The sequence below is a fragment of the Haliotis asinina genome, chromosome 9, assembly GCF_037392515.1.
Source record: "Haliotis asinina isolate JCU_RB_2024 chromosome 9, JCU_Hal_asi_v2, whole genome shotgun sequence".
NCBI classification, from domain to species: Eukaryota; Metazoa; Mollusca; class Gastropoda; order Lepetellida; family Haliotidae; genus Haliotis; species Haliotis asinina.
This window is the reverse complement of record NC_090288.1, coordinates 13,485,570-13,500,122: the sequence shown is the minus strand read 5'-3', so window position 1 is coordinate 13,500,122 and position 14,553 is coordinate 13,485,570. Positions and strand designations below refer to the sequence as shown.

Below are 14,553 nucleotides of genomic sequence, written 5' to 3'. Positions count from 1 at the left end.
ATATATATATGAGTATCATGGCACAAAATCCAACTCATTATGACTTAATTCTGCTAATTGAGACCGATTTTCAAAAACATCTCGCCCATGGGCGAAAAACATTGGGCCCATCAGCGAAATTATTTCCTTTTCACTCCAAATACGTCTTTTCTAATGTTTTGGAGGATGTAAATGTATGAAAGTGCCATTGTGAGTATCATGACACAAAATTCAACTGATTTTGACTTACTTTTGCGAGTTCAGGAAGATTTTTTAAAAATATGCCAAAATAATCACTTTTACTCAAAGTTTTTTTTTTTTTATTGTCTTGGAGGTTGTAAATTTATGAATGAAAGTGTGTTTATAATTATCATGACAAAAAAATGAAATCATTCCGGTCTTAATTCGACTAATCTCTCTCGTGGACGAAAATATTTTCGTTTGCTCGTTTTCTTTATTTTGCAAACATATGGTTTAAAGATAGATGAAATTCTAATGACAATTCGGTTTAATTTCGTGAGTTTAGTTTTATGTCGCACTCAGTAATATCCCAGCAATATGGCGGCAGCTTGTAGATAATCGAGTTTGGATCAGACAATCCAGTGATCAACAGCATGAGCATCGACCTGCACAATTGGGAACTGATGACATGTGTCAGCAAAAGTCAGCGAGCCTGACCACCCGATCCCGTTAGTCACCTCTTACGACAAGCATGGTCGCCTTTTATGGCAAGCATGGGTTGTTGAAGCCCTCTTCTACTCCAGATCTTCACGGGTCCCGAACACAGAGCTTTACTTCCAGCAACATATACAATACACTTAGAATACTAAGCCTTGAGATTCTTTTGAATTTAGGTATTCTATAAATATACCAAAATTCAACCTATATCTATGAAGTTGAACTTATTTGTGAAAGCCCTAATCAAGAGTGACCAAACTCCAGTGACTATGCTGGGACACATTAATAAACGGTGTTGTGAGATCTTTAAACTGTATTGAAATATGTCTTGCCAATTCCGCTGACATTCACCAAATGTACCTACCTAGCAGTTTTAAGTGTACCTACCCAGTTCAGCACGTTTCGTTTTAATAGTGTGGTCTCCATTTTTAGTAATTCCCGTTTGCCCGTCCCGGCTTTTCTTCGTCCGAGGTTTTATGGGGTATTCTCCTATTTATTTGTCAGACCAGGAATAATCTACAACAGGGGTAGGTCACTCGGTTGTTTTCTTTACCATTTGTACTAATTAGTATGCGTCTCCTCATGCTCCAGTGCACACAGTGACCTGATTCATCTCCATCGCAACTTAGGCTGCGTTTATCGGTACTTCAGCCAGTTTACTGTATCAGTCGAAATCTTGCAATGAATGAATGAATGAAGAAATGAAGGAAGGAAGGAAGGAATGAAGAGCAAGAAGTATATGTGAATGAATGAAAGAAATAATAAAAGAAAGAAATACATATGTGAATGAATGAAAGAATAAATGATACACCACGGCCATCCCTTCCAAAACATGCTAAAGAACGCAAAACTATCGTTAGATCACATGTGTTAACATCAGCTTGTTATTGTCTCCCTGGTCAGACGTAACAATTGTCCGACAGGTTAAAACAACAAACTATCTGGTTGACTGCACAGCAGCCTGTTGACGTAGTATACCCACATCACCTACTTTTCCTGCGTAACCTTCATCTACATCACCACCCTTAATATATTGAGCAGAGAGCACAGGAGGCCCTATAGCTGTAACCACTGAACCGTGGCGTCTCTCTGCTCCCAAGTTCCCAAGTGGGGGTGTCCTTTACTACCTCTTCTATTAATCTTTAAAATATTTAACAAGCTCAACGCATGCATTTTTTTACTCAAATGTGATGTTATACATATCATAAGAGTATTTTTTATGTGTTATTCAGTTGATAAATTATTATTTCATGATGCATATATGTACAATATTTTGCTTCGATTCTGTAACTACCCACATTATGACATTGAGACCATTCTGATTTATCGAGCAAAATACGATTGTATAGTTTTGAGTTTGAATCTTGGCACATTTTACCGGTTTGCCACTTTGCACTCTACCTTTTTAAAGGGGACGTGCATATTTTGGTGGTTTTTAGTATTCCATCTATTCATTTGGATTTATCAATTTATTTGTTTTTGTTTTGTTTTGTTTTTTACTGCTAGTGGGCCTGTTAGTCTGCTTTGATAACTGTAAATTTATTCTGACGTTTGACGAGCGGAACATGAAGTGTTGTTATCATGTATGTTATGTAATTATATTATTGGTATGGAGCGGCATTGATATGTATGTTTATGCTTGCCAATCCAGTCCCGATTACTTGAGGAGATTAGTTTTAACTATAGATTAACGTATCCATACTATCAGTGTGTAATCATTACATCGGGCTATGAGGAATACGTAATGTAATCAAGATTGACTTTGCGTTTACTTTTCTATTTTTTAAATAAATTTTCACTATTTTTGCTACACTCGAACAGATTTACTTTGGCTTTCGTGATTGTGGTCTCTAAGTATTTTAGAAATTATGTTGCTGAGACAACTGGAACTGTTGATCTGCAGTCTTTCAAAATTCTTTTTCACGAGATATATTCTCCCTTTTTACCAGTTCTCAAAATGAACATATAGCTGTTTACACAAAGGTATCTTCCCGTAAAATAAGTAGGACGAAACGTGAAGCATAGCAGCTTTACTGAAGCCATAACTGATTGCCATAACTGAAGTTGTTAAAATGATCCTGAAAACTGTCATTTTCAACATTCACCTTGCAAGCAATTTTACCAAGAAACTAAATAACTCATTACTAATGGAAGGAGTGAACGGAAAGCCCATTTTATTAACTGAAGTTACTGATTGAACTCGCTAACATCGATTCACTTACATTCTGGTACACGTGTCTTATTTCGTTTCCTGAGGACACACATTTTACTTTTTATAAAGAAAATCCGTGTCTAATCCCAGAAAACAACACCGTTGTCACTACACCAAACGATTTTGACCTCGACCCAAAACAAAGGTTTAACTTACAGGACTACTTGTAAGATATCCCTTTCTTGATAACGAGTTTAACAGCTACGCCGAAATGCTGCTTACCTTATAAGAAGTTGTATATCCATAGAACTTTCGTATTTTTTTCCAAATGATCATGACCTGAACAGATATTACTTTGTCAGAGACTTCATGAGTGATTTTCAAGTTCTAATCCACACACTGATTTCCACTTTTTCATCATTTTGACTTTTATCTCAGTTTGTTGAGTATCTCAGCATAACTCGCAAAGACAATGGAAACTGAGCGGAACGATGACGCTTTCTGTTTCTTCCGCGTTCACTTACGTAATTTCCGCAAAGCGCCTACGACAATTTGCGCCGAAAAAGTCATGTGTCGTCCGCTGTTTATTGGAGTAAAACAGCTGCCGCTTTCAAGTGTATTTTACTTGTCATATACAAAATTCATCCATGGATCACATTAGGTCATTAGGGGACACCAACTTTGAAATGAACAGGTGTTCGTGAGTGTATATGGATGAAAAAGACTGATTGCGCAAGACGCGCAGCCAAATATCTCACATTCAAAGGAAATCTCGAATTGATTGTTTTATAAGGCGTCGAGCTGACCGGTTGGTTTTGGTGTTGTGTATAAACCTCCTTTGCAAGAACTTTGTCAAGCATACCTGCTTTGTCCTTTTGCAAGACCTGCACATATTAGTCTTTGAAAGACATTGACATTTATGTGCAGGTGCTCTGGAAAACCTTGTCCGGCACGATATTCCTTCCAATTTAGTTATTGTGTGCATGCTGCATTTCAATTTTGGAAATGAGCTTAAAACATATTTTGATTCTCAAAGAATGTGGTTCGTTTAGCAAGCAAAATATTGCTTTGATCAACACTTCACCAGTACTATACAATATTACAGAATACACAAAACCGGATACACAAAAACGACAAATTATAGCATTGTGATTAGGGGTATATGGGGTTATAGGAGTCCCTTTTTATCCACCGAGACAAGTCCTACACGCCCTGATGGGGTGTGGATTCGGGGAGGGGGTAACGGAGGAGATGACCAAGACACACGTACTCCATACGCTATCATGGTCTTCCTTACTGCTTGAAGATCGACCTTTTCTCACTGTGGTCTATGATGACTTCGGTGAACGGAAAAGAACTTATTCACTTTGAAAACCAGAAAATAGTTGAATCCGTCCACGATTTTATCATAAAACACAAAGCCTGATTTTTAATTTTTTAACAGGAAACTAATTAACTTGTCAAAAACCTTCTCACAAATGTTCAGTGTTTCTACAAAGAGCTAGTCAGACACATCAAACCATAATTCTATTTTTCATGTTTACTTATATGATAGATGTATTTGATGTAATGATATGTATGCATATGTTATTATATGATGGTTCATATGGATGACGACACATGCTTCATTTACATTTTGTATTATATGTTGTATGGGTGAGGTACTGTAAAGCTTGTTCACCAGTCCCAGAGTTACACAACACACAAAAATACAACAACATGGAGATGTGTGGAGAAAATAGAGACATATGGAGAACAGCAATGTCATAACTGAACAGAAATCATTCCCTCTATTGGTGAAGGCCGTGTGGGATTAGTTAAACAAAGAAATCTTGTCGACCATGCCTCCTAATCCTCTTATTCCTTAAACAAACGACTTGCCTGGGCTGTTTAAAATTGAATTGAAATTTTTGCAAATTCGATGTTTCGGGTATTACGTAAGGAGGTAATCAGGTGTCAACACTATGGCGTTCGACGCTCCGGACATGAAGGAAAACCAAATACGTTATAAAGTACAGTAATGTGGTCACTATGAGCGAGACAGACAGTCTGATGAGCACAGCTCATTACGGAAATCTCTTGTCTTTGGGGCTGCTCGTTGAGACGCTGAAGCCTTCTGTCAAGTTCTTCTTTATTCTTTCAACTTTCTCGACTACTGTTCGTGCGACGACTATCATTCAGGAATTGGTTCCACAGCTCATTCTTTCACCGAAGTCTTTGTGTATGTGTTTTGCTCGTTAATTAGCGTAGAGACGAGTCTTCTGCTATTCTCGGGCATTCTCGGGCACAAGTTCTCCAAGGTAGTCGACGCTCCGGGTGTCATTAGAACAGTGTTGAGCACTGTCACACTCCACTGCTTTTCGACAGTCCTGTTGTGTATTTGATAAAACAATCGACAATCCGGGTGTGAACCAAAGGAGGATGAAATGGGATGAAGAAAACCCGCATACTCTTCATCACATTGCTACACCGTATTTACCATAACGAATGTTTAAATATCACTTTATGTAAATAGAGCATCAAAACAAGCTGAAACCATGTATTATATTAACATGGTACTAACTATAGTCGATTCGAACCACTGCTTTACAGTTCACTGACTGGATGCAGGCTTTTCTCACGTGGCGGGGTAAAACTTAATGATCTATTCTCCCTCGCAAGGCTACGTGAACCAATCAGAAATGGACATTCTTAAATGGGGTAGGAGAAATGTGCCCTGTACGTTCTTATTAACCTTGATCTTTCAGGTACATTTCATCAGTTGTGAACAAATAATGGTCTAGAATAATGTTTCAAACACTTTAATACGTATTGACGCAGGGGCTCCATATATGTTCTTGTTTACGTCCCGCTCGTCAAACGTCAGAAGAATTTACAGGTATCAAAGCAGACTCACTCGCTGGGCCACTTGCAATAGAAAACCCAAACAAAGCAAAAACAGGTAAATCAGTTAATTTAAACAAATAGATGGAATACTAAAAAACACGTAAATATTAGTATGCATTTAAAAAGATAGAGCGCTAAAGTGGCAAGATTCAAACTCAAAACTATTCAATCGTATTTTACTCGATAAATCAAAATGGTCTCAATGTCATAATGTGGGTAGTTACAGAATCAAAGCAAAATATTTTACATGTTTATGTACGATTTATTTAGCCAGAAAAATCCCCGACAAACACGGCCACTTCTCCTCAATACGTGGGTTTGTGAGAGTGAGGGTACTCCATACAAGACTCACTCCCATTAGTTAACAAGGCGTCCTCCCATTTTATGTATTTTTTACTCGATAGGTACTAAAAATTAATTAGGCGATGTGGGTATGTCATGGCTGGTTGATTTCTCAGGATTAGGTGAATTGGGTATGGCAGAGTCGATATACTATGATCTTAGGGGATTTAGCAACCATGTTGGAGTGAAGGAATGACAAAACTCTGTGATAGATTAATGAGTGTCTTTTTTAAGCATTATGAAAATGAGAATGGTAAATTAACACAAAATGCCCTAGACCTGTCCAGCGTGTCATATATATATATATATATATATATATATATATATATATATATATATATATATATATATATATATATATATATATATATATATCATAAAATAATAATTTATCAACTGAATAATACACAAAAATACTCTTATGATTATGTATAACATCACATTTTAATAAAAAGATGCATGCGTTGAGCTTGTTAAATGTATTAAGATTAATGGAAGAGGTAGAGAAGCACATCCCCACTTGGGAACTTGGGAGCAGAGAGACGCCACGGTTCAGTGGTTACAGCTATAGGGCCTTCTGTGCTCTCTGCTCAATATATTAAGGGTGGTGATGTAGATGAAGGTTACGCAGGAAAAGTAGGTGATGTGGGTATACTACGTCAACAGGCAGCTGTGCAGTCAACCAGATAGTTTGTTGTTTTAACCTGTCGGACAATTGTTACGTCTGACCAGGGAGACAATAACAAGCTGATGTTAACACATGTGATCTAACGATAGTTTTGCGTTCTTTGGCATGTTTTGGAAGGGATGGCCGTGGTGTATCATATATTCTTTCATTCATTCACTTATGTACTTCTTTCTTTTAATATATCTTTCTCATTCATTCACATATGCACTTCTTTCTTTATCATTTCTTTCATTCATTCACATATACTTCTTGCTCTTCATTCATTCATTCATTCATTCATTCATTGTAAGATTTCGACTGATACAGTAAACTGGCAGAAGTACTGTTAAACGCAGCCTACGTTGCGATGGAGACGAATCAGGTCACTGTGTGCATTGGAGCATGAGGAGGCACATACTAATTAGTACAAATGGTAAAGAAAACAACCGAGTGACCTACCCCTGTTGTAGATAATTTCTGGTCTGACAAATAGGAGAATACCCCATAAAACCTCGGACGAAGAAAATCCGGGACGGGCAAACGGGAATTACTAAAAATGGAGACCACACTATTAAAACGAAACGTGCTGAACTGGGTAGGTACACTTAAAACTGCTAGGTAGGTACAATTGGTGAATGTCAGCGGAATTGGCAAGACATATTTCAATACAGTTTAAAGATCTCACAACACCGTTTATTAATGTGTCCCAGCATAGTTACTGGAGTTTGGTCACTCTTGATTAGGGCTTTCACAAATAAGTTCAACTTCATAGATATAGGTTGAATTTTGGTATATTTATAGAATACCTAAATTCAAAAGAATCTCAAGGCTTAGTATTCTTATGCTGGAAGTAAAGGGCTTCAACAACCCATGCTTGCCATAAAAGGCGACTATGCGTGCCGTAAGAGGCGACTAACGGGATCGGGTGGTCAGACTCGTTGACTTGGTTGACACATGTCATCAGTTCCCAATTGTGCAGGTCGATGCTCATGCTGTTGATCACTGGATTGTCTGATCCAAATTCGATTATCTACAAGCCGCCGCCATATTGCTGGGATATTACTGAGTGCGACATAAAACTAAACTCACGAAACTAAACTGAATTGTCATTAGAATTTCATCTATTTTTAAGCCATATGTTTGCAAAATAAAGAAAGCAAGCAAACGAAAATATTTTCGTCCACGAGAGAGATTAGTCGAATTAAGGCCGGAATGATTTCATTTTTTTGTCGTGATAATTATAAACACACTTTCATTCATATATTTACAACCTCCAAGACAATAAAAAAAAGCTATGAAAATTTAAGTGGAAGTCCAGATTCTTGTCCTTGTTACAAATTAGCAGAAATAAGTCAAAATGAGTTGGATTTTGTGCCATGATACATATAAATATATCCTCATTCATGTACAAAATCCAAAACACAGGAAAAGATGTATTTTGAGTAAAAGTGATTATTCTGGCATATTTTTAAAAATCTTCCTGAATTCGCAAAATTAAGTCAAAATCAGTTGAATTTTGTGTCATGATACTCATAATGGCACTTTCATTCATTTACATCCTCCAAAACATTAGAAAAGATGTATTTGGTGTGAAAAGGAAATATTTTCGCTCATGGGCCCAATGTTTTTCGCCCATGGGCGAGATGTTTTTGAAAATCGGTCTCAATTAGCAGAATTAAGTCATAATGAGTTGGGTTTTGTACCATGGTACTCATAAATATAACCTCATTCATTTACAACCTCCAAACCACAGGAAAAGATGTATTTTGAGTGAAGGCAAATATTCTCGCCCATGGGCCAAAATGTCTTTCTCCCATGGGCGAGAGTTTTCAAAATGGCTCTCATTTAGAGGAATTAAGTCAAAATGAGTTGAAATTTCTGCCATGATACTCATAAATGTACTTTCATTCATTTACATCCTCCAAATATTGGAAAAGATGTGTTTGGGGTAAAAGAAAATATTCTCGCCCATGGGCCAAAATGTTTTTCGCCCATGGGTGAGATTTTGTTAAATAGCTCTAAATTAACGGAATTAATTCAAAATGAGTTGAATTTTGTGACATGATACTCATGAACATACGTTCATCCATTCACAACCTCCAAAACATGGGAAAAGGTGTATTTTGAGTAAAAGTAAATATTCTCATCCATGGGCTAAATGGTTTTCGCCCATGGGCGAGACGTTTTGAAAAATCACTCTTAATTAGCCGAATTAAGTCAAAATAAGCTTAATTTCGTGTCAAGACAATAATAAATACACGTTCATTTATTGAAAAACTGCAAAGTCTGGGAAAAAACCATGTAGTTTCAATGAAATTAATTATTCTCGTCCATGGGCCAATATGTTTTTCACCCATGGGCGAGATTTTTTAAAATCGCTGTCAGTTAGCAGAGTCAAGTCACAGCAAGCTGAAATACTTATCATGATACTTATCAACATTTTTTCATTCATTTACAACCTCCAAAACATTCATTCTGGATGAAATGAAACACTTTCGCCCATGGGCCTACCCATTGGCCACTGTTCGCCCATGGGCGTGCCCATGGGCGAGCGAGTTTAAATTTTGAGTTTTCGAAAAAAATTTTTTTCATTTTTTCATCCTTAGCACACATACATAACAGCTGCCTGTTTAATTTTGCGAAATCGCTTGTGAGAGAGTGGCCACAGTGCTGAGAGTTTCTGGACTTTTGTGAGTCCAGAATTAAATTGTGACGTGTTTAGGGTATTGTGCGGATACCCCAACAAGTCGTCCAACCTGAAAACATATACAGCCAACCCAATACGCCTGCAAACCACATCAACATCACATATACAGAAAAATATATATTTACCATCCTCTCCCTCATTTTCTCTCTCTCCCGTCCTCCCCACTTTCTCTTTCTCTCTCTCCACAAAAACAACATTCTTTCAGAAACACACTTTATCTTACAACATGTACACTCGCACATATACACGTTTACATCCCATCTAATTTCATAATAACGTTCTTACACCTACATATTCATTTTTACACACACACACACGCACGCTCGCACGCTCGCACGCACACACGTGCACACTAGATGAGGAATCTACGAGAATACTCTCCTGAAGAAGGCAGCCACTCTCCTCAGCGCCTTCCTCACGGGATGAATATCCTCCACGAAGCTGTCGTCGTCCTCGTCCTCATAGACCCAGTAGTCACTGTCGTCGTCACTTGGGACAGGATAATAGTCGACATAGGTGATAGTGACTGGGGCAGGGAGCGTCTCTCCGTGGTCAGGGCGGGCCCAGAACGGGGTGAAAACGCTCAGAGGGTCGGGAGAGGGGCTCGGGGACGAAGCCAGGGATCGCTATATTGGTGAGTGGGGAGGGTGGGATAAAGTAGTGTCATTGGGCAAGGGTTACAGGAGGTGTTTATGAGACGATAGGCCAGAAAAAGGTCACAGTCCATAGCCCCAGATTACACATTTTATCAGGCAGTACCCCTAGACAAACAGTCTATGCTGACAGATTGTTAGAAAGAAATGTTAAGGTGTAAATGGGAGAGGGGTACCCGGGGATTGATTTTCAGCATACCGTAACAGAGAAAATACAATGAAATGTCTCTACTATGCACAAGACGATTGTGGAAGCATAGAGAAAAGAAGAAAACTATTCCCTCCAAGCTCAAGAAGATGTAGATGAAATGCATACACAGTCGGATTCCTCATCCAGCGACGGCCATAGACTAGCAGCAGGAGTGACATGATACCGGATCACGTCTTCCCGTGCTGAAAATAACCAAAAACAACACGTTAAAATGCACATTAAAATACATGAAGAGTAATTTAGAGACCGTCGAAGCTATAGTAGACATGCGGATTGCCGATAAAATAGACCATGAAGCTAATGGAGTCCCGTTCGGGACAAGTATCGGCCACGAATAGGTGTTACAAGAATAATAATGGACATTTAATCACTGCTTTGGTATACCATCCATCTATTAGAATAGCCACAAAAGGTCGACTATTTTCATGAAAAGCTGACAAAACAATATGCCCAAACTATGCCTTATAAACAGTTACAATATGTCAAAAGGATTCTAAAAGTACCGTCCGTCGTTTATAAATAGCGAGAGCTTTCATTTCATGGGCAGAATACACATTAAACACATACACATTTGGGAATTTTCACAAAATTGCAAATGGCGGCCAGTCATCCCCACTGTTGCTACGGTCAAACTACGGCCAATTTAAAGTCAGTCTACACTTTTAACACTTTAAAATACAATAACTGACTGCTTAAATACCTTGAATATGCAGCCTTGTAAACATCTTGACAGTAGCAGAACTCGGAACGATGTTGTAGTCAACGAAATGCAGAGCGATAGGTAGCAAGAGCAATGGCGATTCTGTTAGGAACAGAGGGGACCGTTGGCAACGACAACGGTAACTACATGGAAACGAAGTCAGAACGAGGCGTCATCGAATGTTTCCGGCAATGCCAAGCAGGCGGCTAGAGTCGGATCTCATGGTGTCAAACACCTGGCGATTTTTAGGTTTTTAGCCGATGCCTACAGGTTCAAACGTCGGATATACCATAGTTCACTACCACGTCTTATCTGTTAGATCTTAAAAACACATTGTCAGTTCTCCAAAGCCCTTTTAAGATGAGTACCAGTGGGGAAAGTTGAGGATTCGTTTTCAGACAGAAAGATACAAGTCTTCCCATTCCCCTTTTTGTTATTTCACATAAGAGTATATCAGAAAGGGAAACTGAAGTCTATGCACGTGTAGTGCCGGATATAATGGGCAGATGTACGTTAAAGTCATTTTCACCAAGTTGAAAATTGATAGACGTTAGGGACCATTTGTTTCCATAGAACTGTGGAAGAAAGACCTTAGTCTCACTAACCAAAGACGGAAACGACTACAAATAAGGAAGCACATCCCCTTTTGTCGGTCGTTGCCTTGGTTACCGTCGGTGATAAAAAGAAGTGCATGTTGTGTTTGTTTGAACCCCGAATTGAAAGTGGCAAACTGATGAACGTAAATAGTTGCTGGCAAAGTCCGTACATCGGACGTGCGCACCGTTTGCTGGTGTTTAGCTCGTGGCGTACTTTTACAGGCTGTTGGTAGGTGCACTAATTGCTGCGGAAAGATAGCCTACGCAATTCGACTGATAAACGCTCGCTAATAGTCCGACAAGAGTGGTCTCCCTTTGTGCATCAGCCCGGACCAAGCTGGATAAGAGAGACCAGTCCAGCCATTCCTTTAAATACACTTACAGCTCATCGACCTGCTTAATGACCACTCGACGAGGAGCACAACCGCCCTTCCAGTCTTTGAATATGTGCACATATATAAATACGATGTGGGGTGGTAGGGTAGCCTTGTGCTTAAAGCAGAATTGCCGGGTTCCATTCCCCAAATGGGTGAAGCCCATTTCTGGTGTCCCCCGCCGTCCTACAGATGGAATAATGCTAAAAGCGGCGTAAAATCCGACTCACTCACTAAAACAGAGGTGACGGTTAAACAACCACAAAGAGTGAAGGGAGACCATTCTCGATCATTCACCAGTGCACGTAATTTAAAGTAAGTGATGTCATCGTAAAATATCTAGAGTTCCGACATCCAGTTTGTAGTTATAACTGCACACGACTATTGACGTCGTCATTTCCATCACAGAGAACTTGCTAAAAACTCGATTAGAAGACAGCAACACAATGGGACAGCGCAAACGATCCCTTAGTATTTTCATTAGTGTAGTCTTACAGCATCTTCAAGTTCTATCACAATAAAACAGACTTGGTTCAATTGCCTCTCCTGTTGTGTTACTGTCACCTAGTTGTTAGTAGGTTCAAAGTAGGAAGAAAAACAGACTCGTGTGTATACCATTCATCAATATTTATTACATATAAAAACATAGAATGGTATGTGCTTAAAGAAAATATCCGAATTGGGGCCAAAAGGGAAGAATGGTCCTCTCATTACGAGAGAAATACCATAGAAATGTCAGCCAAAGGGTATGCCAAAATATAACTTGATCGAAAGGGTGTGTCCAAAGGAAAGCCCAACAATGTAGCCGAAACAGACCAAAGAGGTACAAATGGGATAATAGGGTATTGTGCAGATACCCCAACAAGTCGTCCAACCTGAAAACATATACAGCCAACCCAATACGCCTGCAAACCACATCAACATCACATATACAGAAAAATATATATTTACCATCCTCTCCCTCATTCTCTCTCTCTCCCGTCCTCCCCACTTTCTCTTTCTCTCTCTCCACAAAAACAACATTCTTTCAGAAACACACTTTATCTTACAACATGTACACTCGCACATATACACGTTTACATCCCATCTAATTTCATTATAACGTTCTTACACCTACATATTCATTTTTACACACACACGCACGCTCGCACGCTCGCACGCTCGCACGCTCGCACGCACACACGTGCACACTAGATGAGGAATCTACGAGAATACTCTCCTGAAGAAGGCAGCCACTCTCCTCAGCGCCTTCCTCACGGGATGAATATCCTCCACGAAGCTGTCGTCGTCCTCGTCCTCATAGACCCAGTAGTCACTGTCGTCGTCACTTGGGACAGGATAATAGTCGACATAGGTGATAGTGACTGGGGCAGGGAGCGTCTCTCCGTGGTCAGGGCGGGCCCAGAACGGGGTGAAAACGCTCAGAGGGTCGGGAGAGGGGCTCGGGGACGAAGCCAGGGATCGCTATATTGGTGAGTGGGGAGGGTGGGATAAAGTAGTGTCATTGGGCAAGGGTTACAGGAGGTGTTTATGAGACGATAGGCCAGAAAAAGGTCACAGTCCATAGCCCCAGATTACACATTTTATCAGGCAGTACCCCTAGACAAACAGTCTATGCTGACAGATTGTTAGAAAGAAATGTTAAGGTGTAAATGGGAGAGGGGTACCCGGGGATTGATTTTCAGCATACCGTAACAGAGAAAATACAATGAAATGTCTCTACTATGCACAAGACGATTGTGGAAGCATAGAGAAAAGAAGAAAACTATTCCCTCCAAGCTCAAGAAGATGTAGATGAAATGCATACACAGTCGGATTCCTCATCCAGCGACGGCCATAGACTAGCAGCAGGAGTGACATGATACCGGATCACGTCTTCCCGTGCTGAAAATAACCAAAAACAACACGTTAAAATGCACATTAAAATACATGAAGAGTAATTTAGAGACCGTCGAAGCTATAGTAGACATGCGGATTGCCGATAAAATAGACCATGAAGCTAATGGAGTCCCGTTCGGGACAAGTATCGGCCACGAATATGTGTTACAAGAATAATAATGGACATTTAATCACTGCTTTGGTATACCATCCATCTATTAGAATAGCCACAAAAGGCCGACTATTTTCATGAAAAGCTGACAAAACAATATGCCCAAACTATGCCTTATAAACAGTTACAATATGTCAAAAGGATTCTAAAAGTACCGTCCGTCGTTTATAAATAGCGAGAGCTTTCATTTCACGGGCAGAATACACATTAAACACATACACATTTGGGAATTTTCACAAAATTGCAAATGGCGGCCAGTCATCCCCACTGTTGCTACGGTCAAACTACGGCCAATTTAAAGTCAGTCTACACTTTTAACACTTTAAAATACAATAACTGACTGCTTAAATACCTTGAATATGCAGCCTTGTAAACATCTTGACAGTAGCAGAACTCGGAACGATGTTGTAGTCAACGAAATGCAGAGCGATAGGTAGCAAGAGCAATGGCGATTCTGTTAGGAACAGAGGGGACCGTTGGCAACGACAACGGTAACTACATGGAAACGAAGTCAGAACGAGGCGTCATCGAATGTTTCCGGCAATGCCAAGCAGGCGG

At 39.5% G+C, this 14,553-nt stretch overlaps 2 protein-coding genes across 2 annotated transcripts; both read right to left on the bottom strand.

Annotated features, from left to right (window-relative positions):
- Window positions 1-9,776: 9,776 nt before the first annotated feature.
- On the bottom strand, window positions 9,777-11,085 carry LOC137296752 (uncharacterized). The gene is made up of 3 exons (XM_067828593.1): window positions 10,976-11,085; window positions 10,381-10,457; window positions 9,777-10,037 (listed from the first exon to the last, which is right to left on the bottom strand). The coding sequence occupies exons 1-3, from the start codon at window positions 10,998-11,000 to the stop codon at window positions 9,777-9,779; spliced, it is 363 nt and encodes a 120-aa protein (XP_067684694.1). The 5' UTR covers window positions 11,001-11,085.
- A 2,014-nt stretch (window positions 11,086-13,099) lies between these two features.
- LOC137296731 (uncharacterized) lies at window positions 13,100-14,457 on the bottom strand. Its single transcript, XM_067828566.1, has 3 exons — window positions 14,348-14,457; window positions 13,753-13,829; window positions 13,100-13,409 (listed from the first exon to the last, which is right to left on the bottom strand). The coding sequence occupies exons 1-3, from the start codon at window positions 14,370-14,372 to the stop codon at window positions 13,149-13,151; spliced, it is 363 nt and encodes a 120-aa protein (XP_067684667.1). The 5' UTR covers window positions 14,373-14,457; the 3' UTR covers window positions 13,100-13,148.
- Between the last annotated feature and the right edge of the window lie 96 nt (window positions 14,458-14,553).

Excerpts from the sequence above, each read along its gene's own strand:
- LOC137296752 (XM_067828593.1), bottom strand. The coding sequence starts at position 11,000 with ATGTTTACAAGGCTGCATATTCAAG. Across the intron at positions 10,458-10,975 it reads TACAAGGCTGCATATTCAAG|CACGGGAAGACGTGATCCGG; the intron begins GTATTTAAGCAG and ends GGTTATTTTCAG. Across the intron at positions 10,038-10,380 it reads TGGATGAGGAATCCGACTGT|CGATCCCTGGCTTCGTCCCC; the intron begins GTATGCATTTCA and ends TCACCAATATAG.
- LOC137296731 (XM_067828566.1), bottom strand. The coding sequence starts at position 14,372 with ATGTTTACAAGGCTGCATATTCAAG. Across the intron at positions 13,830-14,347 it reads TACAAGGCTGCATATTCAAG|CACGGGAAGACGTGATCCGG; the intron begins GTATTTAAGCAG and ends GGTTATTTTCAG. Across the intron at positions 13,410-13,752 it reads TGGATGAGGAATCCGACTGT|CGATCCCTGGCTTCGTCCCC; the intron begins GTATGCATTTCA and ends TCACCAATATAG.